Raw genomic sequence first — 27,751 nt, forward strand, 5'->3', positions numbered from 1 at the left:
TCCGGGGTTTAATAGTCGGTGGGAACAGTTAGCTACCACTAGTTCCTTGCAATTCATGACATTATTATTGGAAGAAGAGAAAATTAACTTGGAGAACCTCAGTGGTAAATTAAAAGCCCAAATTGAGGTCACCAAAACATTTTCCCAAGACCCTGACTTCATTAATAAAAAGAAGTAATTACAGATCTCTATTGAAAAATATCAATGTTATTTGAGAGAACGCAAGCACAGACAGTTCAATAGAGCCGTAGCTGAGTTCAAAGAGAACAAGGCTTATTCAGATTTAAAAGACAAACTACCTAGCAGAGAAATGGTTTCTGATTTGTCTACTACAGAGACTGACCTCTCTGACAGTGAACGTGAACAAACCACAAAACCCACTAAAAATGTAATTAGAAACCTTTATAGGAGAGGTAGGGGGAGAGGAGGTAGAGGGCAATCCTCAGGCTCCTTCAATAATTTTTTAGACCAAGGGATAACTTATCCCTTGAGAAATCTATCAAATACATGGGAGCAACATGCCCAGAAATAATTAATCTATCAGACAGACCCTTGCATCCTGTAGAAATGGCTCTTCTAAGTAAAGGTCTTTCCTTTGTCCCGACACGTCGCTTTGATGTCATTACCTGGGTTAAGGACTTACACCTTTTTGTCCGTAAGCTTAAATTGCACAAATTCTTTAAGATTATTGGTGTCAGTGGCAGGACTTGGGAATACCTTTGGATCTATTATGTGATGTTAAATTACTACACAGTTTGGCTGAAGGGGGAAACCATCCTGAGGGGGAGGGCCCATTCCCCTCTTTAAAAAATTAAAGGTAGAAAATGCCCCTTTCAAGTGATTTATCATGTCTTGATGTTTTCCTTCAAGTTATATCGGCAGATTTATCTAAACTATCTTTAGTCACACCATCACAAAACTGTACAGGGGAGGAATGGGAAGCAATCGCTTGCTTGAGAAATGATTCTTCAATTACTATTAAACCTTCTGATAAAGGGGGAAATACCGTAACTATGAACTCTGACGACTCTAAAATTATGTGCGAACATATATTACGGGATAGGGCGAGTTACGATATACTTACCTCCAACACCATGGAATCATATCTGGTTGAACTTAGGGACATCCTCTGACACCAAAGTTAGAAGACTCATTTCTCAGGAGGAATATGATTTCCTTTATCCGAAATTCCCAGTAACCGGGAGGGAGGCCGATTGTCTCTGGGGTTGGCAGTATTGGTCAAAATCTGAGAATTTATATCGATCGTATCCTCGTGCCTTTCATGGTGTCTCTACCGTCATACACTAGGGACACCATGGACCTCCTTAAGAGACTAGACAGGATCACTATTGATAGACAGTCCATTCTAGGAAGTATTGATGTGGAAGCACTCTACTCCTCTATTCCCCACGAGGCCGAACTTAATGCCGTAAAGCACTATTTAAGTATGAGCACAATAACTTTGTTCTGAGACTCCTCCAATACTTACCCACAATTTCTTCCTTTTTAATGGCAAAATATACCACCAGCTCAGGGGCACAGCAATGGGCTGTTCCTGCGCACCATCCTATGCAAATTTGCTCCTGGGCTGGAGGGAATCCACCAAAGTCTTCGGCGATGGATCATTGTCAGGTACCGGGGATATTTCATTCTGGGCCCGGTACATTGACGATATTTTCAATATTTGGAACGACGCCAAATCTGCCTTCTCAAACTTTGTAGAGAATCTAAACATCAGTGACATTGGATTGAGATTCACATATGAGTCCAGTACAGAAACCCTCCCTTTTTTGGACATTTGCATTTCCAGGAAGGGATCAGAGGAATTATCTACTACCATTTATAGAAAACTGACCTCAACTAACACTGTCCTCCACTGGAGTAGCAGTCACCCTACCCCTCTTGAGAGGTGTGACAGGTGCACAATATCTGCACCTATGCCGAAATTGCTCCGAAAAGACAGTTTGTTAAAGGGAACCTGTCACCAGGATTTTGGGTATAGAGCTGAGGACATGGGTTGCTAGATGGCCGCTATCACATCCGCAATACCCAGTCCCCATAGCTCTGTGTGCTTTTATAGTGTATAACAGGGATCAGCAACCTTCGGCACTCCAGCTGCTGTGGAACTACAACTCCCAGCATGCAAACATACTCGGCTGTGCTTCTAACTCCCTTAGAAGCGAATGAACATTCTGGGAGTTGTAGTTTCTGAACAGCTGGAGTGCCGGAGGTTGCTGATCCCTGGTGTATAAAAACTGATTTGATACATATGCAAATTAACCTGAGATGAGTCAGAGCTTGGAAATATGACTCTTCTCTGGTCACACAAGTAAGATATGACTCTCTTATGTTAATTTGCATATGTATAAAATCGTTTTTTTTACACAATAAAAGAACATAGAGCTATGGGGACTGGGTATAGCGGATGTGCTAGCGGCCATCTAGCAACCCATGTCCTCAGCGCTATACCAAAAATCCCAGTAGCAGGTTCCCTTTAAGCAAGCAGATGATCTAAGGGCTAGGTTTCTGTCCAGAGGGTACATGGACAATGTACAGTCGTGGCCAAAAGTTTTGAGAATGACACAAATATTAGTTTTCACAAAGTTTGCTGCTAAACTGCTTTTAGATCTTTGTTTCAGTTGTTTCTGGGATGTAGTGAAATATAATTACACGCACTTCATACGTTTCAAAGGCTTTTATCGACAATTACATTACATTTATGCAAAGAGTCAGTATTTGCAGTGTTGGCCCTTCTTTTTTAGGACCTCTGCAATTTGACTGGGCATGCTCTCAATCAACTTCTGTGCCAATTCCTGACTGATAGCAACCCATTCTTTCATAATCACTTCTTGGAGTTTGTCAGAATTAGTGGGTTTTTGTTTGTCCACCCGCCTCTTGAGGATTGACCACAAGTTCTCAATGGGATTAAGATCTGGGGAGTTTCCAGACCATGGATCCAAAATGTCAACGTTTTGGTCCCCGAGCCACTTAGTTATCACTTTTGCCTTATGGCACGGTGCTCCATCGTGCTGGAAAATGCATTGTTCTTCACCAAACTGTTGTTGGATTGTTGGAAAAAGTTGCTGTTGGAGGGTGTTTTGGTACCATTCTTTATTCATGGCTGTGTTTTTGGGCAAAATTGTGAGTGAGCCTACTCCATTGGATGAGAAGCAACCCCACACATGAATGGTCTCAGGATGCTTTACTGTTGGCATGACACAGGACTGATGGTAGCGCTCACCTTTTCTTCTCCGGACAAGCCTTTTTCAAGATGCCCCAAACAATCGGAAAGAGGCTTCATCGGAGAATATGACTTTGCCCCAGTCCTCAGCAGTCCATTCACCAAACTTTCTTCAGAAGATCAATCTTTCCCTGATGTTTTTTTTAAGAGAAGTGGCTTCTTTGCTGCCCTTCTTGACACCAGGCCATCTTCCAAAAGTCTTCGCCTCACTGTGCATGCAGATGCGCTCACACCTCCCTGCTGCCATTCCTTAACAATCTCTGCACTGGTGGCACTCCGATCCCGCAGCTGAATCCTCTTTAGGAGACGATCCTGGCGCTTGCTGGACTTTCTTGGATGCCCTGAAGTCGTCTTAACAAGAATTGAACCTCTTTCCTTGAAGTTCTTGATGATCCTATAAATTGTTGATTGAGGTGCAATCTTAGTAGCCACAATATCCTTGCCTGTGAAGCCATTTTTATGCAACACAATGATGGCTGCACGCATTTCTTTGCAGGTCACCATGGTTAACAATGGAAGAACAATGATTTCAAGCATCACCCTCCTTTTAACATGTCAAGTCTGCCATTTTAACCCAATCAGCCTGACATAATGATCTCCAGCCTTGTGCTCGTCAACATTCTCACCTGAGTTAACAAGACGATTACTGAAATGATCTCAGCATGTCCTTTAATGACAGCAATGAAATGCAGTGGAAAGTTTTTTTTGGGATTAAGTTAATTTTCATGGCAAAGAAGGACTATGCAAATCATCTGATCACTCTTCATAACATTCTGGAGTATATGCAAATTGCTATTATAAAAACTTAAGCAGCAACTTTTCCAATTTCCAATATTTATGTAATTCTCAAAACTTTTGGCCACGACTGTACTTAGAACAGCCTATCAAACAGCTTTATCTACAGCTCGTACTGAACTACTGGTACCTAAAAGAAAAATTAATGTTGATCAAAAGATCCGTCTGATCGCTACCTTTGATGGCGCTGCAGACCAAGCCAGAGGGGTCCTAAATAGACACTGGCCCATCCTTCTTATGGATCCTGACATTATGAACATAATCTATGAATATCCACAGATTACATTTAGAAAGGACAGTAAGTAGTCTGAAGGACCTCCTTATTCACAGCCACTACACCCCTATTCCCCAAAGTGGACCGTAAACCTAAAGGCTGCTTTAGGTGTAGTGGATGCGTGGCCAGCAGTACAATACAGACCAGCAAATCGTTTTATAGTAACCATTTACAACGTACCTTTCCCATCAGGGATTTCATCAACTGTCGCACCTGGGGAGTAATTTACAAAATCACTTGTGATTGTCAAAAAGAATACATAGGCAAGACCAGACATGAATTACGCAGACGCATAGAGAACACTTGGGGGACATCGAAAGTATGAGGGACACTGCTCTGTCCAGACATATACTTGAATGGGCAACCCCAAGTGTATCAAGGTCGTGGACATAGAAGCAGTCCGACCCCTAATTCGAGTAGGGGACTGTGACCACACTCTGTTACAACATGAAGCCCATTCGACTTTCATCTTCCGTACAGTCTCTCCCTTGGGTTTGAATGAACAGCTTAAAGGGGTTCTGCAGTTTGTTTAAACTGATGATCTATGCTCTGGATAGATCATCAGCATCTGACTGGCGGTGGTCCGACACACCGGACCCCCGCCGATCGGTTGTTTGAGAAGGCAGCGGCCTTCTCACTGTTTACCGCCGGCCCAGTGACGTCACGACTAGAATTAACTGGCATGGGCGCGGCTAAGCTCCGTTCATTTGAATGGAGCTTAGCCCCTCCCAGGCCAGCTGATACTAGTTGTGACATCACTGGGCCAGCGGTAAACGGTGAGAAGGCTGCGGCGCTGCTGGAGCGCCGCTGACCCCGGACCCCTGCCGGTCAGATGCTGATCTATCCAGAGGATAGATCATCAGTTTAAATAAACTGCAGAACCCCTTTAATTTCAGCTGTTTTAACTAATCTATATATTTTTTATATATTACAAAAGGTTTTTTTTCTAATACCTAACGGCTGAGGTGCTCCTCTAGCCTTTCAACCCCCCCCCTTTCTCCCCTTTTATATTCCTTTCATCCTTCTCCCTTTTTTATTTGTATTTTATTTTTTATTTGTTTGTTTTTTCCCCCCTTAATGGCCATATGATTCTAATGTACCATGTTCAGTATTCCTGTGCCATGATGTTCAGGTCACTTCAATAACAGTCACGCTAAAAGTGCCAATATCCATACTGCGAAGCCCCGCTACTGACAGGAGCCAGGAACGCGTCCCGGTTGCCTGGCAAGCTAGTCAGTCAGGACCGCGTATGTCTTAGCACGGCCTGACCCGGTGACGTCCTCATACGCCACTTGCGTCACTATGCTGGGAGTATCTTAGTTACCCGGCAACTTAGGAAGTTAGGACCGCTTATGCGTTAGTGTGGCCCGAGGCGTCACCTACGTCATTACGCCGGGAGCCAGGCCTCATTCTGAGGCCATCACGAGTTTAAATACCGGCGGGCTGAGCATCTTGTTAGGCCACACATAGCCTGCGGGTTACATCGGGCCCCTGTTCATGGAGGAGTGGGGCGTTTATCTGTTGCTACCACCCCCCTCCATTTACTTTTTTTTAACTTAAACCACATCATAGGTTTACTTCTTTGATAATTGGAACATATAGGTGCACTGACAAAAACCTATGGTCTGCACCGCTGCTCATTAGTACTTATTTTTTGTACTCTTTATGATAATCCCAGCTTCCTTGTGTTTCCCCTGATGAGCCATTTTCTTCTCATTTGAAAGCGAAACATGCATGAAGGGATTAACTAGGATAGGGCGAACTAGTGCCAGTTTATTTAGGGAAAGGTTCTGGACGGGGTCGCCCTTGTCAGGGTGGGTGCTCTGTGGTTAGGCTATATCAGGGCCGGTATAGCACCCCCACTCTAGGGCAACATCAGGGATATGTAGTCTCAATCCCTGCTTTATATGCAGCAATTACATTTTGCCCAGGGACATCATCATCCTGTTTGCCGGGAGAATTGATGCTTTTTGGAACTCACCGAGGGAGTGGTAGGACAAACTGTTTTCACTTTAGTGTGCCGCCGTGCACGATTATTCCTACTACACAAAAAGCTTTTTGTCCTTGTTTGTCCCTCTGTACTGTGTATACTTTAATGAATTTTCGATCACTTTCATATTTTTCACCAAAGGTGACTTAAAAAACAGTTAAAAAAAAAAGTTTTTACGAATTAAAAAAAATATTAAAGTTCAAATTGCCCTCCTTTCCGTAAAATAAAAGTACATTTTTTTTTATAAAAAGTGATCAAAAAGTCGCACACACTTCAAATTGGTATTACTGAAAAGTACAGATCGCCCTGGAAAAAATGAGCCCTCACACAGCCCTGTGCACATAACTACAAAAAAGTTATAGGGGTCAGAATATGGTGATAGATTTTTTTATTTTTTTTCTCAAAGGTTCTCAAGAACAAATTTACAAGTGTGGTATCTTGTAACTGTACTGACCTGGAGAATGAAGATAACAGGTCAATTTTACTGCATAGTGTATTGTGTAAAAAAATTTATAAAATGAAAACCTTTGTCAGAATTGCATTTTTTCCCAATTCTACTCCATTTGGAGATCCATATTTGGAAAAGATTACCATTATCAATGATGGGTCAAATTAATTTGGTAAAGATGGTATTTCTTCCCACTGTTCTGTTTGTATTACAGAACGCTCCAGTGTGGTTGCCGAAAAACTTTTTTAGGACGATTGACAAAGAAATTAGGGAGTTTATTTGGAATGGAAGGGGGGGGGGGGAATACCTAGGATGAAAAAATAAATACTGCAATTACCTGTTAAAGAGGGGGGTTTGTCGCTTCCAAATTGGTACTTATATTTTTTGGTGGCACAATTTGGCAATATGAAGGAAGGGGAGGTTGAGATGGAATCTAATGAGAATGGGGGATAAGGCTAAACAGGGTAAATTGGTGGAGGTTTCAGAATCTGGTATCTTGGTGAACACAAGCAGTGATAATCAAATATTTAATTTAATGGACTACACTTGTTAAGAAATAAAACATTAAATTAAAAAATAATGGGTATAAAAAGTTATTTTTAGAATACACTCCAATATGGAATAATATTACTGTAATTTGAGTGACATTCAGAAAATCGGGCAGTATGCAAATTGGGAAAATAGAGGAATATGTTTGAGTCACATTTTTGAGGTGGTTACATTGAAGGACTTTGAAAAATGAATTTGGGATCCAAAAAAAAGATTTTTTCTAAAGTATTTACAAATTAGGGATGCAATTAATTCATCAGTTGAAATCTAAAAAAGCCCCTTCTGATAATATTAGTCACTTTCTCGGGAATATAGAAAAGTTAAAGGTAGTATTTCAAGGAGATATAAGATAAGGATAATAATGGTAGCTAAAGAATAATGGAAAAAAGATGTTGATGGTTTGTCAGATGATAAATGGAAAGATGCATTAAGTAATAGGCCTTTGGTGTCATTAAGAGCCTCACACAGGGTTTCTCAGTTCGTTCTTATACATGGGTTACATCGCCCACCTTCCCTATTAAAAAAAAAATGGGCTTAAGAGCCACAGATGAGTGTTCAAGATGTGGCGAAGTTCAGGCAGGTCTGGTTCATTTAATATGGAGATGTGTCAAGTTATTTAGATATTTGTCTGAAATAGCAGCTGTTATTGAAAAAGCTTTAGGAGTACAAATACACGGTGACCCTGTGGCTTGTATTTTGGGGGGGTACAATACTTTTGGGTTTGCGGACGGTGGTGAAGGATTGCTTATTTTGAGAAAATGGATGGAAAAAGACCAGCCTTCTGTGAAGGAATGGAAGATATCTGTGAATAACATGATAAAAATGGAAAGGATAATATTTAATAGGGGGATGAAGGACCGTTTTTGTGAAATATGGAACCACTGTCTTAATAAAATATAAGTTTATAAGTTTGAGGGAAAATGGGATTAATTGTAAAGGTGTGTGTTTGTTTGTTTTTTTTAATTTTATTATTTTTTTCTTCTTCTCTTTTCTGTTTGCTCTCCTCTCTCTATGGGGACGGGGTTGGGTAGAAAATAGGGGTATAGTGTTTTTTCATTATTTTTTTTTTTTATGTATTTGAAATTGTATAAATAAAACTTAAGAAAAAAAAAGTTCAACTTGTCCCGCAAAAAATAAGCCCTCATGAGGCTATGTGAATGGAAAAATAAAAGTTAGGACTATGGGAATGCAGGGAGTGAAAAACAAAAATGGAAAATCTCAGGGTGTCACAGCCATACGGACCTCCCCGCGACAGTGGGTGACAGAAGATCTGTGAGACTGACAACACAGGCTTTGATCTGACAGGTTTCCTTGTGGATCATTAGGCTAGGCGTCTGTGTTATTTCTGATACTGGCCACACCTCTAGCCTCCAGGTGTTGCTATTGTGGTTATTTAACTTTCCTTATTTATTGGTGCTTCTCCCACAATGCTGTGCGGTTTATAGCTTCAGTGGTATCTGTGGTCTGCTGGTGTTTGGTTCTCGACTGAGTTCCTGTTGCTGCCATAACTACTGGAAAGTTAAGCGTTTCCTTTTACCTTTTGCATTTTGTTTTGTTTTTTCTGTGTGTTGTTTTTCCCCTGCCCTTTGTTGTAGGCCCGAGAGAGACTCCAGTTCGTCCTTCCTTTCTGGAGGTACAGGTAGTCTCAGTCCTGTCACAATCGCCAGGGTCTTATAGGGTGAGTTAGGACTCTAGGTACTCCTGCGTATGAACTCTCCTACCTTTGGGGTCTGTTCATACTGATAGTCAGTCAGGACTGTGACTAGGGATTTGACTAGGAGTTGTCCTTCTTTCTTCCCTAGCTTTCAGGTCTTGTTCCTTGTTCCCTCTCCTTCGTTTGTTGTGGTGTTTCCCTACCATACATGGGCGTGACACAGGGTCCTCTAAACCTTAAATGAAAACTCAAGTTTTAGTATTTGGGTGGAACTTGGGTTTCTGCCAATTTTGAGAAAATAATAAATTGCCCTACCACTTAATGGGGTCCAGTATTTTTTCTCTAACATTTTCTGTTCTTATGATTTCAGTCAGTCTCTTGTAGTAAATGAATGCAACTTTTCACTCTGACTTTTCGTTCTGAATTTCTTAACCAGGAAAACTGGGAGATTACGACGCAGACGGTGATGGAGATTTTGACGTGGACGATGCCAAGGTTTTGCTAGGCAAGTACAGCCTTCTTTGTGGTTTCGAGACCTAATTCTGCAAGCAGTTTACTACCTAGCTTGCCTTTGTTATGTTTGCTCATGTCCTAAAATAAAGTGCTAAGAGCATTATACCCAAAGTAATGTGGCAAGTCGTACATCGGTTATCTTTATAATGCAGTGTATGGTTTTATTGCAAGTTCAATGTGTCCACAATGTGCCTGCCTGTTTGTTTCATCCCATGCATGCTTATACCCATCATGTTTAAGCGCTTGTATGAACATAACTTGTGTCTCCATTACATCTTTGAATATGAGAAGTTTCATAAAATGGAAATGAAATCTGCTTTATTTCCATTTGTTAACTTAAAGGGGTTTTCCAGGGATAAAAAGAGACGAGATACTATAGTACTAATTTTGAAAACTCCTTTAATTTACATGAACTCCTGTGTTAAACTGAATTTTATGTTTGAAATAATGAGTTATTCCTTCGCTCTTGATGGCTGGCATTCATGCATGTTTGCTCATATCATTATTTTAATAAGCAGCTTAATAAAGCATAGCTACTTAGGTTAATGGCAAACTGCTCAAATAGTCATTCAGAAGTATTTGATATGTACATTTTATTTGCAGGAGCAATCCAAAAGACTAGAGATGCAGGCTGTTAGCAGTACAGTTTAGTCTTTGTGGTTCAAAATATTATTTTTATGTTTTTGAGATTTATAGAGCTATAAGGGACACTATCTCTAAATATTCCCTCCTCCTTACAAATATGCAAAGATACATCTCCCAAGAAAAAGAACCCTCTCACCAGCACCACCTCTTGGAAGTGGCTCCCTATGAGTCAAGATTCGACTTTCCAAGAAGTCTTGCGTGAATATAACCAAGCCAGATGTCCAATCGTAGACAGCTGTTTCAGGGTGCTTGCCCCTCATCAGTACAGAGCAGCATTCTGTCTGGCTCAGTGCGATGCCTTGTAAGTGGATTTGGCAGGGTGCTGAATCTCCTTAAAGAGACCAGTCCTGTGTAGAGACTTACTGGAAGTTCTCCATGAAATGGAGACTTATTGGAAGTTCTCCCTGGCATGGAGACTTATTGTCAATGCTCCATGGGAAAACAATAGGCAAAGAGGTAACTCTGGTGAGATGGTTCTGTTTATTGAGAGATACTGCTTTGCATATTAATTTCCTATGGAGCATTGCCAATGGGTCTCCATACCATGGAGAACCTCCAGTAAGTCTCTGTACAGGACTTGTCTCTTTAAGGAGATTCAGCACCATGCCTGAATTCTCTCCCCCCCCCCCTCCATACAATATATACTCCTTTTTTTTATCGAAAAGGGTTGTCTTTATATATATATCATAAAACATGTCTTAAACTCCCTTATATTTGTCGGAGCAGAGATCTGCTTCTAAGGAGCAATTTTGCTTATTCTGGTCCATCTGTGTATTAGGAGGTAGGCTACTTGGTTGAATGTCAATACAGGGCAGCAAGAAAACAGTTCTATGTGATATGTATTTTGTTATGTGTATATTAAAGAGCATCAGTCTCCATGATCAATCCTAGTTCAGATCCTCAGAGAGTTCTTTGACATGAGGTGCCATGTTGAACTTATGTGAGAGCGATAACACAAAATGTAACACCCCTGGTCCCCATTCACACCTGAGACCTTGTAACACTAACGAGTCCCATGACACCGGGGAGGGCAAATGGCTAATTGGGCACAATTTGGCCATTGTCAATTAGGGGTATACTCTCTTTTGCTGACAGCAGTTTAGACATTAATGACTGTTATTTTGAGGGCACACCAAATTTACACTGTAATACAAGCTGTACACTGACTACTTTACATTGTATCAAAGTGTCATATCTTCAGTGTTGTCCCTTGAAAAGATATAATAAAATATTTACAAAAATGTGAGGGGGGTACTCACTTTTGTGAGATACTGGATATTCATATGACAATGGGGTGCTTGGAGCACCGTGGGGCAGGCCTGGCCCCTTGGATTACCGCTTCACCGCCTCTCCCCAGGCATCCTCACTGTTCCAATTCCTGGCCCTGAAATCTTGCAATCTACAATCTTGTGATTTGTAGTTTCACCAGTGCACGCACAAGATTTTGGTGCCAGACACTGGAACAGTGAGGATACTTGGCCCTGAAATCTTGCAGTGCAGTAGCATATTAATAAATGTTAATATTTCTCTGCAACGGAACATCCCGATTGCAAAAAGCAAGGCGCGTTGAGCTCACCATGATCAACCCTACTAGGCAATATTCCTAGTTTAATAGGGTTGATCGTGCACAATGGGTACAAGTTTTTTTTTGTTTTTGTTTTTTTTTGTGTTTTTATTTTTGTTTTTTAACCCCACTTGGGGACCCGTTTATGACTTCACCACATAGTACATGTATTTTTATTGTGGTTGTATTTATTTCACAATATTACCTCTACATTTTAGATCCCCCTTTATGTGAATTTTTAACTCCTATTGAATTAAATTTTTGAAGAATTCAAAAAGACGTTTTCCTTGCCCTAACCCTTTTCAGTACCCTCCAACATTTAAGCTGTCTATAATGTTGCATTATTAGTCAAACAGTGGCGTTGCCCGGTCTCTGTACAAAGAAGGGTGTATTCTCTGTTTACTTGGCGTTGTCTGGTGCCATTCATCCTCTATGCCACTATTTACTTTCAAATGCACTGCTCGTATTTACTCTGGGATGTTTAATAATGTTTAGAGCATGTCGGGGTGTAGCCTTAACCTTTAGGCTACTTTCACACTAGCGTTTTTTGCGGATCCATCATGGATCTGCAAAAACGCTTCCGTTACAATAATACAACCGCACGCATCCATCATGAACGGATCCGGTTGTATTATGTCTTCTATAGCCAAGACTGATCCGTCATGAACTCCATTTGAAAGTCAATGGGGGACGGATCCGTTTTCTATTGTGTCAGAGAAAACTGATCCGTCCCCAATGAGTTACATTGTGTGTCAGGACGGATCCGTCTCGCGCCGCATCCCAGGACTGACAGCAAAACTCTGCAAGCAGCGTTTTGGTGTCCGCCTCCAGAGCGGAATGGAGACTGAACGGAGGCAAACTGATGCATTCAGAATGCATTAGGGCAAAACTGATCCGTTTTGTGCCGCTTGTGAGAGCCCTGAACGGATCTCACAAATGGAAAGCCAAAACGCCAGTGTGAAAGTAGCCTTATAATAATAAAAAAACAGAATTAGATTGTATCCTCATTAGGGTACATTACAGTGGATATTTCATGTTGAGCTCTGTTCATGATATAACAGTAGGCGCCTGTAAAGATCATGACTTTGATAGAAAATCCTCCGCCAACTCATAAGGATATATTAGGGCAAGCCTGTCACCATGCTGTGGAATCTGCCGCATGTTATAGAGCAGGAGGAGCTGTGCAGATTGATATATAGTTTTATGGGAAATCATTCAGTAAAACGTGTAATTTATACATTTAAGTTCCTTCTCCTTCTGGGCTTTGGAGTAAAAGGGTGTTCTTATAAGTGACTGACTGCTATCTATATCAAGATGAAGAGCAGTCGGCACTCGACTTTTTAAATTAGTCCGCACGAAGAGGAGAACTTCCAGAGCGTTTGTATAATAAATCTCGGCGGACGCGTCCTTATACTATTATCCGTGAATCTATGGAATAAAAGCAAGCATACTGATAAGAGATAACGTCCGCTGAGATTTATTATAAAACATGACGGCTATGTATGTCACATCGTCACTGATAGGACCCCAAAGTCCAGAAATGAATAAAATACAAGTCTAACTGAATCTTTTCCCACAAAACTTTATATTAATCTGCTTCGCTCCTCCCGCTCTATAATATGCTGCCTATAGCTCAGTCAACATGGTTCAAAGTGACAGTTTCCCTTTTATGTCACTTATAATCCAAAAGTAATCCTGGTTTTTTTTTTGTGTTAAGGGTTTTGATAGCTTGTTCTTACGATAGGCTTTCAATCTTAAAACGATGGGTGTTCTACTCTGAGTACCTGCACCGATCAGCTATTTAATGGGGCTGCAATGCTTTTCACGTGCTGCGTCCTCTCCATTGTTTTCGGTGGTTCATTAGTGCCCGAGTGAGATGTTTCGTCCGTGGTCATGTGAATGGCTGTAAATGTGCACGTGACGATGGATGAGATGGGATCGGCAGCGCTGCAACGGAGTTGCTCAGAGGAAATTGGTGGTTTTCTTTTTTTATGGTGCACACATTCTGGCCATTATTTATTTTTATTTTGAATTAGGGACTGGACAACCCTATAAAGATTATATGCCAATGAAATGTCAGTGAGCGCTATTCTAATTTTGTTGCCTCCCGTGGCCTACAATGAATGGAAGTATTGAATAAGCTGCAGGAATTTCTGGCCCTTTTTCCTAAAAATGAACACTCAAATTTTTGGAATATTTTGTACAAATAGAATTCATTTACTGTAACTAATGTGGACATATTTTCTCATGGTCTCAGGAGACCAATTAAAAACTTTTTGGACTACTTTTCACTCTAAAGTGTTTTTTTTTTTTTGTTTTTTTTTTTATTAATGGCTCTACTCCTATTCCTCCTTGGATTGTCCCCCCCCCCCTTCCCCTTCCCCAAAATTTACCTCATTTGCAGTTTTGTCTTATCCCCCATGCTTGAACCCTACATTCTGGTCTGTTGTTCCATTGGGAGCTGTAATAAAATGAAATGGCTTTTCCTCCAAAGTGCTATTTAAGGGATATATGTACTTTTATGAGCACAATGGCCCAGATTTACTAATGTGTCTGCACCTAGAATTGTCTGAAAAGTACTGCAAAGTGGTACAACTAGGCTTTTACACTTTTTATTTTTTTCCAACTTGCTTGAGAAAGAGGCAGGTGTTACTGTACTTTGTTGTGGTTTTCTATGCGGAATCTACAAGATATCCAAGTGAACATGACCTAAGAGTGATTTCTGATCTTTGCATGTAAGGCTACTTTCACACTGGCGTTTTGGTTTCCGTTTGTGATATTTGTTCAGGGCTCTCACAAGCGGTCCAAAACGGATCCGTTTTGCCCTTAATGCATAATGCATTCTGAATGGATAAGGATCCGCTCAGAATGCATCAGTTTGGCTCCGTTCCGTCTCCATTCCACTTTGGATGCGGACACCAAAACGCTGCTTGCAGCGTTTCGGTGTCCATCTGACGAAACTGAGCCAAACTGATCCGTCCTGACACATAATGTAAGTCAATGGGGAAAGATCCGTTTTCTCTGACACAATCTGGCACAATAGAAAACGGATCCGTCCTCCATGACTTTCAATGGTGTTCAAGACGGATCCGTTTTGGCTATGTTACAGATAATACAAACGGATCCGTTCTGAACGGATACAGCCGTTTGTATTATCTGAACGGATCCGTCTGTGCAGATCCATGACTGATCCGCACCAAACGCGAGTGTGAGAGTAGCCTAACCCCGTCCTTTATGTTGATGTGGATGGAGTGCTCCCATATTGCCTGTTGAACATCTGCATGATATCTTTTGAGTTTCACATTTTCTGTTAAACCTTCATTCAGTTTTCCTTTACACTTCAAACCTTCATTGTCCTAGAGAAGTGAGTGGATGAAGCCATTTGCACGTCCCTTCTCTCCTCAGACCTTGTGCCTACTTAACTGCTCCTCTTTTTTTTTCTCTTTCTTTCCTTTTTTCTTTCCTTTACCCTTGTGTAGGCCTCTCCAAAGATGGCAGTAGTGTGAATATTGATTCTCTAGAGGAAGTCCTTAATATTTTAGCTGAGGAAAGCTCTGATTGGTTTTATGGCTTCCTCTCCTTTCTTTATGATGTAATGACTCCTTTTGAAATGGTAGAAGAAGAAGAGAACGATCCCACAGACGATGTTGATGGTACGTCACAGAACGAAGGGGTTCAGGGAAAAAAGACCTGTATCATACTGGATTTGCAGAACCAATAACCTCTCTTCACAGACCAGATACTAATTTCTCTCTGTGGTTTTGTTTTTTTCTCATAAGTAAAGCCACAAGCTACGGGATCTCCCACTTCATAGTGGACAGTCTGGATTGAAGGAGCCATGTGGTGCCCACATAGCTGAGTGTCCTACTTGGCAGATCATGTACACAATAGAGTGGTTAATAGTACGGGTTGGTCTTAAATCCCAGTGAAGATTTCAGCAGTCCAGGTCTTATGTGTTTTTGCATTAGTTTGATTTATTTTCATTAAGCTTTGCACAATGACCCTTCCATGGCTTGGGAGGGAAGCACTGATGGAGTTCAATTACTAATAGCATTGGACCATTTGGCACATGCTTCCATGTCCTTACATTCCATGTTCTTTATAGGCCCAAGGCACCAAATTCTACAAGTTCAACTAAAATAGTGTTGCTCAGAAATCTTCTTGCATCTTCATCTGCCTCATTAGTTTTTATATGTCCATTGAGCATTGCAAGTAAGGACCATTCCTGTTTGCAGAACTTTCTCTATTAAGAACGGTGCCTGTGATGGGACCACGGGAGAGCTCAGCTTGCACTTGCTTGGCTATGGCACGATTCTCAGGTCATACCTTTTGCTTGGCTGTATAATGCATCTTAACAGTGCTGATCGGGGCGTATGTCAGTTTTACAAATGAAACTACTTGATAACTTTTATCCATTTTGTGTTGTACATAAAACTAAAGAGATTCCATTAATTTTATTCTGTTCTAACTATTAATTAAAAAATGGTTTTGATGCAAATAAAATGTTTCCCAATATGTTCTGAGTAGTAAGTTTGTTAGTGTCCATGTCTTATTGATTTGAAATCTAACCAAGTTCCATGTTTGGTTTTGGAGAAATTTATTTAGGGAACGATAGAAAATATGATTCCTGTGTTTTAGAGTTTTGAATGTAATATGTTACATAATTAAAGTGACGTTAGTGAACCCCATATTGCGACCTGGTTCCAGCACATGGCCTGGTATCCATTTCATGACTTTTCAAACCTAAACTAGTAAGTAAATACCCCCTGATGTGCCATTGAGAAGAACCAAGACCCCCTCCTAGAGTCCAGGCTGCAGGGAAGTATGTAATGTGGCCCATTTTGACATGGTGGGGTTCATGTCATCCAAACAATGCTATGGGTGCTTCTCATCATTTCACAAATTGCTCTAAAGGGCAAATGAAATGAGGGTGCCCATGCAATTACACTTGGGTAATTGGGTTTCCTGGAATTCTTCGCGACGGCACCTATTCCCCCATCCCCCCCCCCCCCATCTCTTTTTAGGATTTAAGTATTAAAGTTTTGCATAACTTTTGTCTCGGGGATTCTTGGTAAATTACTGAAGGTGAAAGGTAGGGAAGGTCCTTTTAACCTCTTTACATATGTTTTTCCTGTGCCATCACGGAGTGCTGTCCGCATCTTTTGCGGCCCCATTGAAGTGAATGGGTCCGCATCCGAGCCGCAAAAACTGCGGCTCGGATGCGGACCAAAACAACGGTCGTGTGCATGAGGCCTAAAGCAGTATACGTAACCTGTATGTATACCATATACGGTACTCGCCCAAAAATCTCCATTTCATATGCCCTATTAGTTTAGGACCCTTCTTCCTTACCGAAAGCCACTGACAAAGAGCTGCTCTCCAGTGAGCTTGGCCAATATACAGCATTTCGTGGTTGCAGGGGAAATCTTATTCCAGACTGGCTTCAGTTTAAAAAAAGGGGGTTGTCTTGATTAGACAAACATTTTAATGGCAAGATATATTACTTGGAGGTATTGGCAAGCTTTATCTTACAAGATGATAATGCAGCACTTCTTGTAACAATTGGCAGCTATATTTTATTTATTTTTTTGCGTTTGTTGCATTTTTATAATCCAAGATTGCATTTTTGATTGGTGTATGATTATATATATATATATACTGAGTGCCATCTATTAAACGCATAAACGTATGCATGCAGCATGTGCTTGCTCTGCATTCTTGTAACCTATTTATATGAAGGAAAAGAACCCCTGAATTCTGTGACAACCTTCAATGTTTGGGGATAATCCATTTTTTTCAGCGTTAAAAAAAGTTGAGTGATTATACCTTCTAGTTTAGAATCTAGATGTATTCTCCTGTGAGATGTACAGTAGTCATTTTACTTGTGCGTGAGTGTTTATTTGTATGAAGGCATGATTTGCCCTCTCGCTCTCCTGCAACCATTATCCTCTTATTGCCATTACTTTATGAAAGGCTTGTACATTAGTGCGGTGAATAAATCATATCAGGTAGCGGAGAGGTTTCAGCATAACAAGATCTGTCCTTCATGCACTGTTCCTCTTCTCCGCAGAAGCTTGCTGGGGGAAATAGTTCTGAAACTAAAGAAATGTTGCAGCTTTGGTGTGCCAATATTTAAAGGAAAAGTATTCTCTGAAAATGTTGTAGTTAAATCAAGTTTTTGTTTATTTGAATTTTTTTCGGTCTGGTGGTAATGCCAGTATTATGGACGTGACCGCTGAGGCCGTTGATTGGCTGCAGTGGTCACGTTATTGCTGGCAGCTTGTAAACAGCATCTTCGCTGGATCGGCATGGATTGAAGAGCTGTTTTTTTTTTATTAATATTTTGTTCTCCCATGAAGACCGGACTCCCCATTTTTGCTTTATTTACTTTAATGCATCTGACATAGGCTTAAATATCAACTATAGCACAGCTATTAATATTGTTTTTTTTATAGATTCCATTTGTAACGATCTTTTATTTTATAAACCTCAGGATTTGCCCAGTCTCCAATAACGGAGAAAGCTACCATGGCACCAGGTACTTTGGTTTTCCATAACTGTTTTCAGACGGTTTTGGTGTATTACTAACCATTGCATGCTTTGGTTGAATAAGCATAAAATGTGCTTTGGGCAATCCTTTGGGTAGATTTCCACAATGCTTTTAAAAAGGGGCACAGAGCAGAAACTTTATTATTATTTATTATTATTATTATTATGTATATAATTTCTAAAAGGCTGTGTATACCTTTGGGGACAATATTTTTTATTATTGCATTGTACTTATTGCTTTTTCAGTTGGTTCAATTTTCCAGTTTTCCCTGTACAGTTTAGAGCTTATGTGTATATGCAGACTGGCAGGCTCCCCTTTCACATGAATTCTACGCTGCTCTGACGGCAGGATCTGTAGCCCTTATCTCTGAACTCCTCACAGCTCACAGTAGAATGTAATTATAAAAAAAAAAAGTGTCCATAGCCTTTAAAGAGTATCTTTCAGCATGATCAACCCTAATAAACCTTTGCTTAGTGCAACAACCCTTCTCTTGCAGCCGTCTGAGAAATTCATGCTTTTATTTTTATGCTTTCTCCCCAATGAATTGATAGGGCCAGGCACCCTCACTGTTTCGATGCTTGGCCCTGATATCTTGTGCATGCGCCGCTATGAGTACAGTCGGCACATGCAGAGTTCAGAGCTCAGATCGGGGGCAGCTGAATGGTTTACTGGGGTTTATCATGCTAACACGAATAATAGAGGAACGGCACAACATAGAGTCACAAGAATAGATGCTCCAGAATTGTTATTACATGGGGAATGCAAGTAGTTACTGAATCAGACAAATCAGGAGAGGTGACAGCTCCTCTTTAAAGGCTATGGACGCTCGTGCACTAAAATATTTTGGGTTATTTATTTGCTTGCTAAAAGCAAAGTTATGCAACATTCTAAACTGTCCTAACAATTGACTACCATTTTGCTGTAGTAGAGTCTGTGCAGCTCCTTCACATAGCTGCCTGTCCTGTTGCCCCTGACTAGAGCTCTTCTGCTCTCCCCTTCCTTCTTTCACTATTGGATATAGCAGCAGGAAGTTGAAGACAGCAGATCAGAGGGTGGAGTGGTAGAGCATACAGTGCGTGTCTTCAGGCAGGACAGATGACAGTGCAGATATGGAGGAAAGCGCGCACAAGGCCGTGTCAAAGGAAAGGGGAAATCAATGCGAAATGATGCTGTGCTGGTATACAGTGGTAGTAAAGGCAGCAGCATCACATTCAGCATATATTACTGGGAGGAGCGCCTATGAGAAAAGTCTGAAACTAGTCTAAATTTTAACCACCGCGATATTTAAAAATAATTGTTCCTCGTGTTTATATCGTGTAATTGTATTTATACAGAACGCTTTCATTAAAACCTGAGATGTTTGGAATTGCCAGTGTCGGCCATCTGCATGTGTTGGAAGTAGATTCGACAAGTAATGGCTGTTCTTAGAGAAGTAATGCTCCCAACCAGTTAAAGAGAACTTGTCGCCACTCTGGACATGTCTGTTTTAGTAAATGATTGTACTCCACGTAAAATGACCATTCTGGAGCATCCATTTTTTATGACTATGTTTTGCTATTTGTCTATTTCAATTAAACATTTATCCCCAACAAGGTGTTACCGGTTGTAGGCATGTCCCTGCACTGTCTGACACTGTCCAACCAGTGCTGCCAGTGCTAGACTGTGCAGAGGCACAACCCCACTCAGTTGGCGGATTCATTCATAAACTTCTAGCAGGAATAATAGGAGAACGGTGCAACACACATTCATAAAAATAGATGCTCCACAATTGTTATTAGATGCAAGCAGTTACAACCTGTCAGGAGTGGTGGTTTGGACCTCTTTTAAAGGGGTTATCCGAGACTAAAAAATGTCCCCCATATGCCCGGGCCCCTCACACTGAATCTACTTACCTGGCTCCCCTCTCCCTGCGCCGCTCTTGGTCCCCACACCGCCGCTTCTCCCTGTATATGGATGGAAACGTCTGCTGTCGGGGGGGCGGGGGGGGGGGCCAGCTAATGGCTGACGGGGACAAGCCTCGCTAGCCTTGCGGGTGACATTTTTGTTAGTCTCTGATAACCCCTTTAGATAGTCCTACTTGCACTCTGTTTCTAAGATTTGTGTAATCATCTAGCATCCCTCTCGTTGCTCCCGATTCTTTCTTTTGGCATGGATAGTGCTGCCCAGTCTGTCAAAGCTTTACTGTATGTGTTTTGATTAGTGCATTTTTTTAATTATTTTTCTAATACTTTCCAACTGTAAACGCAGATATAGCAGGAGGCATAACCAAGCCAAAATCCAAAGCAGAAGGTATTTTGCATTCTTTGTCGATCTGCTCCTTGGTGCATGCTCATCTTGGAAAAAGGACATATTTTCTGTTTTAAGGTCCATTCACACGTCCGCAATTTCGTTCCGGAACGGAATTGCGGACCCATTCATTTTTATGGGGCAGCACGATGTGCTGCCCGGATACGGAATTGCGGACCTGCACTTCCGGGTCCGCAATTCCGTTCCCGGAAAAAAATAGAACATGTCCTATTCTTGTCCGCAATTGCGGACAAGATTAGGCATTTTCTATTAAGTGCCGGCGAAGTCCGTGTTTTGCGGATTCGCAAAACGCACGCGGACATGTGAACGGACCCTTAATGAATGAGTAAAAATCCAACACTAAGGCTACCTGTGCACGGGGGCGGGATTTTTTCAGTGTTTGAGCACCAAATTCCACGTGTGTGACTTGCAGATTTTGTTGTAGGTTTTGCCGCGATCCCACCATTTGCATTGCAAGGGGTGAAATCCGCATTAAAAATCAATTGATGTGCTGCAATTTTCATAATGTGCACGGCAGGTCATTTTCCGCACAGAACAAATACGCAAAGTATACATGAGATTTGTCCAATCGCTTTCTCTTGACTGGTACTGCTTTTTTCCTCGCTTATTTCTTCATGGAAAAACTTGCACTTAATCTGCAAAGTGTGCAGGTAGCTTAAGAAATCGGCAACTGTAATATATATATATTTTTTCAGTATAGTTAACAGAATGGTGGTGAAAGAACACTGGATACTAAAGGCACCTAAATCTATACGCACCAACTCCTCTGGATTACCGTATATTTTACTGAATACTTAAAATCCAAGGAAGAAACGTCTATTTTCTATCAGTATATTGGTAGTCCACCAAATCATCCTTGGTGTCTCTAAAGTGTACACGCCGTCCATTATTTTCTGTAAAGACATGCCAAGCGTGCATGTTAATAGGGACAGATTACTATGACCAGATCACAAAAAGCTGGCGACTGAATTGTTTTGTGGGGACTGCTGGCAATTAGATTGCATCAAACACTTGACACTTACAGTAATTTTATTGGTCAATACTCTAGGACAGGGGTCTGCAAAAAGTGGAAGAGCTCTTTGTGCCGTACAATACAGGACAGTCATATAACAAAAACTGTATGTGACATAAGACCAGTGTGCCCCTTGTCCCTTACTTTCTTTGCAAACCAGATGAGGAGGCTTTCAGGTCCCTCTGGCAGTCACATGTAAGCTCGCTATCTTCCAAATCCCCCAAAGTTGTCAGAAGCTTGCTCCACATCATCTCCTTATACCCCCGCTATCACATGCAGACTCACCATCCTACACCCAGCCCCAAATTAGTCACACTGCTTCCTCCATTCCCCAAGCTCACCATCATCCTTCAGTCTGTCTGCCCCAGCAGACCATCCCCTGATGTGACCTGTGCCACTACTACTCCCATCACTGTCACTTGTGTCACCACTAATCCCATCTTGTGCAGGGCGGGCGGGGCAGGCCTAGCAGATACACCCTGTGTTGGCGCCTCTGATTTTTAATTTTTTTTTATTAAAGATGTAGTGTGGGGCAGCGCCAGTGAAATATGGCCTGCGGGCCATCACTGCCATGTGTGCCGGGGGGTTGCCAACCCCTGCTGTAGGGTGATAACATATCTGCTGTGCTGTTCTCCAATTGGCTTAAGAAGTCAGACAACTTTTTTAGCTTTATTGTTTGCATGTATGCCTTTTTTTTGCATGGTGTGTGAGTAAAAAACTCAACCCCATTTGGAGGTTATATAGAACATCCAAATTTTCATGAAAATGAAAAATGAACCGCAAACCTTCTCATGGTGCATGACACTGCAATGGGACAGGGACTCAAAGCACAGGAGTTGATGTGTGTCAGTGGCTGACATATAGGTGCTCAACTCCAACGCACACTAGGGTCAATTTTATAGATAGCCAGTTTGCCTATTTGTATATTTTTGGAGAGTGGGAGGAAACCGGAGTACCTGGAGGAAACCCACCCAAACAGTGGGGGTTTGCCCCTGATCAGACCCCAGTGCTGCACAGGATCGGTGCTTACCTATAGCCGATTGAGGTCTCTGCCACCGTGGGGAACCGGAAATTGTAACTTCTGAATTTTACAGTCGTTATATAATTGAACTGTGTTTTGAGCAATTAAAGGAGTTTTCCAGTACTTGGGTCATCAGTATGAGATCGGTGGGGGTCCAACGCCCCTCATCCTCACTGATCAGCTGTTTCAGGCAACTCCCAGTGCTGGAAACTATAGAATGGATGGAGCTGGAAGCACAAGGTTCCATCCACCCTTTAGATGTCATGCCCGGGTAATGCAGCTCAGCTGCCATTCAAGTGAATAGGAGCTGAGCTTCAGTACGCCGTCCACTATATGGGTTTTCGACAGCTGCCCGAAACAGCTGATTGGTGGGGTTGCCAGGTGTCACACCCCCACCAATCTGATATTGATGACATATCCTGAGAAAAAACACTTTAAAGGGCTTCTGTCACCCCCCATTGTGCAATTTTCATTAGCCGACATTAGCTATTTGCTAATGTCAGCTGAGTGCAATCATACATGTCCTACCTTTTTGTCTGTGGCTTATTTCTTGTAAAAATCATACTTTTATCATATGCAAATTTTTTCACTACCAGCAAGTTGGGCGTGTACTTGCTGGTAGCCGCTTCTAGACACGCCCCATCTCCTGTTGATAGACAGGGCCAGCGAGCGCTCTCCTCCTCCCGTTGGCCCCGTCTGCTGCTGAATTCCCGCACCTGCGCCGTAACGTTCCTCGATCGGCGCAGACGTACTGAGTGAAGGACGTGCGCTTGCCAGCTCCTTCCTCAGTGCGCCTGCGCCGATTATGTCACACTACACCCAGAAGAGAAGACTGCCAGCATCAGCGATAATCGGCAGTCTTCTCTTCCGGGTGTAGTGTGACGTAATCGGCGCAGGCGCACTGAGGAAGGAGCTGACAAGCGTGCGTCCTTCACTCAGTACGCCTGCGGCGATCGAGGAACGTTACGGCGCAGGTGCGGGAATTCAGCAGCAGACGGGGCCAACGGGAGGAGGAGAGCGCTCGCTGGCCCTGTCTATCAACAGGAGATGGGGCGTGTCTAGAAGCGGCGGCTACCAGCAAGTACACGCCCAACTTGCTGGTAGTGAAGAAATTTGCATATGATATAAAAGTATGATTTTTACAAGAAATAAGCCACAGACAAAGGTAGGACATGTATGATTGCACTCAGCTGACATTAGCAAATAGCTAATGTCGGCTAATGATAATTGCACAATGGGGGGTGACAGAAGCCCTTTACTGTATGCAGAGGAGTAGTTTAATTGGCAGTGATATTTTTTGGCAGAAGTGCTATCACTATTTTAAAAGATTTTTTTTTTTTAAAGGGCATCTGTCAGCAGATATGTACCTATGAAACTAACTGACCTGTTACATGTGCACTTGGCAGCTGAAGGCATCCGTGTTGGTCCCATGTTCATTGCAGAGATAAAAGAAGTTTTAAAGGGGTTCTCTGGGCTTTTAATATTGATGACCTATCCTCGTCAATATCAGATCGGCTGGGCTCTGACACCCGGTAGCCCGCCGATCAGCTGTATGAATTGAAGGTGCATGCGTCGTCTCCCTTCTCTCTTCCTGCTCATCAGAGAGAAGGGAGATGGCATGCGTGCGCCTTCCCTTCATACAGCTGATGGGCGGGGGTGCCAGGTGTCGGACCCCCGCCGATCTGATATTGATGACCTATCCTGAGGATAGGTCACCCCCAGACGAAGGTTCGCTGAAACGCACGTCGGGGCTGGCGCCATGCCGGAGAAAGCACAGTATGGGTAATGTTTTTTTTCTGCTGTAATTGTGATGTATTCTTTGCACTTGCACTTTAAACTGTTTATACATGGCCATTATATGTGGGCATTGTAATTTACACCCATTTCCCCTGTGTCTTCCTTCTGTGGATAGCGCCTTTCCCTGCACTATTTTCTTTGTATGCATTATTCTATGTTACTCTATTTATTAATAAAGTGAATTTATTTAGTATGCGGTCTGGTAGTTCTTTATTGGATTGCATCAATATTAAAAGCCCGGAGAACCCCTTTTAATATATGTAAATGAGCCTCTAGGAGCAACTGGGGCATTGCCCTTACACCTACAGGTTGTGCTCTCTCTGCAACTGCCGCACCCTCTCCACTTTGACCGGACCAGGCAGCAAAATTTATCATGCTTGGCCCTATCGCTCAAAATGCAGAGGGCACGGCAGTTGCAAAGAGACCAGAGCCTCAAGGAGAAAGGGCAACGCCCCTGTTGCTCTTAGAGGCTCATTTGCATAAATTAAAACTTCATTTTTCTCAGCAGTGCGTGGCTTAGGGTCCATTCAGACGTCCGTAGAATGGGTCCGAATCCATTCCGCAATTATGCGGAACTGGTGCAGACTCATTCATTTTCAATGGGGCCGGAAAAGATGCGGACAGCACACAGTGTGCTGTCCACATCCGCATTTCCGGTCCGCGGCTCCGCAAAATAATAGAGCATGTCCTATTCTTGGCCTCTATTTAGTGCCGGCGATGTGCGGCATCAGTGTTTTGCGCTCTGCAATATGCGGACCGCAAAACACTACGGACGTCTGAATGGACCCTAACACAGCCTTCAGCTGCCAAGCGCACATGTAACAGGTCAGCCAGTGTCACAGGTACAAATCTGCTGATAATGAAAAGGCACGGTAACTCAAGCAAACAACTTTTTTTTCTTTTCAGTCTAAATGCACATTGTGTAAACTCGCATGTGAGAGCAGTGTCTTGTAGACCATCTGGGGTACCTTTCTCACCTCCACATGGGGTCAAGTGTGCAGTGGAAGTTGCGTCATTAGTAAATGGCTTCCTTGGTGACTGATTTTTCTTTTCTTTACAATGCAAGTTAAAGAGGGTATTAAAGAGCAACTTAAAAAGGTAAAAGAAAAATTTGTAGGTCATGACCAAGAACAATCGAAGGAGAAACCCACCAAAGAGTCTGACCGGGAGAAAAAACCGGTAGAGAAGAGTGAATCGAGGAGCAAAAGAGATGAGAAACCTAGGGAGACTACAAGGAGGACAGCAAGCGGCAGGACCTCCAGTGGAGACCGGGGGAAAAAGACTGAGAAAAAGGTGGACAAATGATGGAGTCCAGCGCAGGATGCAGAGGAACCTTCTGTCCTAGAAAAATCAGCTGGGAAGGAATTGTATCAATGATCTGCATTTCGCTCTGTCTGCTTAAGTAGTACTTTGGATTTGGAATAATAAAAAATTACTATATTTAATGTGCAATATAATACAGTGAGTACTGTAAATTAGCTTGTGAATGACTGGAACTCCAGTGCTACATAGGAACATTAAGCCACTTTAGATTTTTATTTATTTTTGCCTTTTTTTTTTCCCTTGCTTTCTTTGATATTTCATTTTATTTAAGTGGTAGTTTCTGCTGTAGTAATATATGAGATGTAACTGAGATGTTGGTTGCACTTGTGTAATGTTTCCTTGCATGACTACGTATTAGGGGTTGAAATAAATTCAGTTGTTTTAATCCTTGTGTTTCCTTACCTGTCTAGCTAACACGCGCCTTATCCTATTTATTTAGTCATTTGCCTTGGGAAAAATAGTGTTCTTTGGTGCTCAAGCCCTGAGCAGTGCCTTCATTCATTGAATTAATGTAGACATTATTATTTTTTGATTAATTCTTTAAAATATACCGTGCTCTCTTCTGCAGTGTTTTTTGGGGGTGTTTTTTGTTTCCTTCATGTTCTGGATCACGATGGCCAATATGACAATTCAACATGAGTGAAGTGGCCTTGAGACACAATATTTTTAACTTACAACGGCTTTTCCTGGGTCATCATAAGTTGAAATTAGACTTCGTTACCCGACTGTTCCATGCATTGGGGACCACAATCCGTGCGTCTGCCGCAGATGAATCCAGACATATTCAACTTGAATGGGTCTGTGATCCGTCTGCACCACCAAAAAATAGGACATGTTAAATTTTTTTGCTGTGCCTCCGTTCCACATCGCACCTGCTGGATTGCGGACCCATTCAAGTAAATGAGTCCGCATCCGTGATGCAGTGTGCACGCAGCTGGCGCCTGTATATTGCAGACCCACTGTTTGTGGGCTGCAATATGGGCACGGCCAGGCAACAGCTGTGGGCATGAGGCCTTAACATGTACTGTGCCTCAGACTGAGATCTAACTAATTGACATGGCCATTTCACTGGTAAAACCCCTGTATCAGTTGTCTAATAGCTCCTCTGTACAGTACACTGTGGTACTACATGTCCTGTATTGCCCTCTGTCTATACCAGGGTAAGCTGCTTCTTGGGATGTCAGTTGAGGGCGGCTCTGTAGTATTTTTCTGGTTCACCGTGTGCTATACAGGAAGTTCCTGTCCTCCTCATAGAAAGTGATTTACAACTTCCAGCATCTATTCCTGACTGATATGTAAGGACTTGTTTGATCATTCTTGGTTATCTGCGTATTTTTCTTAAATCTTCATTTCTCTTATTTTGGGATGACATTTCATGGCTTTGGAGCGACTAGATTTCTATAGACTCAAAGTTACAATGATTTTAACTTACATTCGTCCTCTTCAAACCAGTTAAAGAGGTTGTCCAGGATTTTTCTATTGATCACCTATCCTCAGGATATATCCTCAATATCAGATCGGCAGGTGTCCGACACCCGGCACTCGCCCCACCGATCAGTTGTTTGGGGAGACAGCGCGCGCAGTGCACACGTGCAGTCTCCCTTCTCTCCTCCTGTTCAGCGCTGTGGTCTCATAGACATACAGCGGAGATCATGAAGGGAGACGGCACGTGCGCACTGCGCGCGCTGTCTCTTCAAACAGCTGATCGGTGGGGTCCGATAGGTCATTAATAGTAAAAGCCTGGACAACCTCTAAAGGGGTTCTGCAGTTCTTTTAAACTGATGATCTATCCTCTGGATAGATCATCAGCATCTGATCGGCAGGGGTCCGACACTGTTTGAGAAGGCAGCGGCGCTGGCAGTAGTGCCGCGGCCTTCTCGCTGTTTATCACAGGCCCAGTGATGTCATGACTAGTATCACTGGCCTGGGCACAGCTAAGTGAACAAAGCTTAGCACCGCCCAGGCCAGTGATACTAGTCGTGACGTCACTGGGCCTGAGGGAAGCCGAGAGAAGACCGCGGCGGTCCTGGAGCGTCGCTGCCTTCTCAAACCGCTGATCGGCAGGGGT

The 27,751-nt window shown here is 42.4% G+C and overlaps 1 protein-coding gene across 2 annotated transcripts in view; it reads left to right on the forward strand.

Moving 5' to 3' along the window:
• The window catches only part of ASPH (aspartate beta-hydroxylase), a 97,138-nt gene extending 71,070 nt beyond the window's left edge, over positions 1-26,068 (forward strand). Inside the window, exons 3-6 of one of the 2 annotated variants that reach the window (XM_040432964.1) lie at positions 9,388-9,456; positions 18,167-18,211; positions 20,471-20,512; positions 25,427-26,068. In XM_040432964.1, the coding sequence (XP_040288898.1) occupies positions 9,388-9,456; positions 18,167-18,211; positions 20,471-20,512; positions 25,427-25,665 (395 nt within the window). In that variant the 3' untranslated portion in view covers positions 25,666-26,068. The remainder of the gene's footprint in view (positions 1-9,387; positions 9,457-18,166; positions 18,212-20,470; positions 20,513-25,426) is intronic. The other variant, XM_040432965.1, reaches the window with a different exon arrangement.
• The last annotated feature ends 1,683 nt before the right edge of the window (positions 26,069-27,751 follow it).

The sequence above is a fragment of the Bufo bufo genome, chromosome 5 (genome assembly GCF_905171765.1).
Source record: "Bufo bufo chromosome 5, aBufBuf1.1, whole genome shotgun sequence".
Taxonomy (NCBI): Eukaryota; Metazoa; Chordata; class Amphibia; order Anura; family Bufonidae; genus Bufo; species Bufo bufo.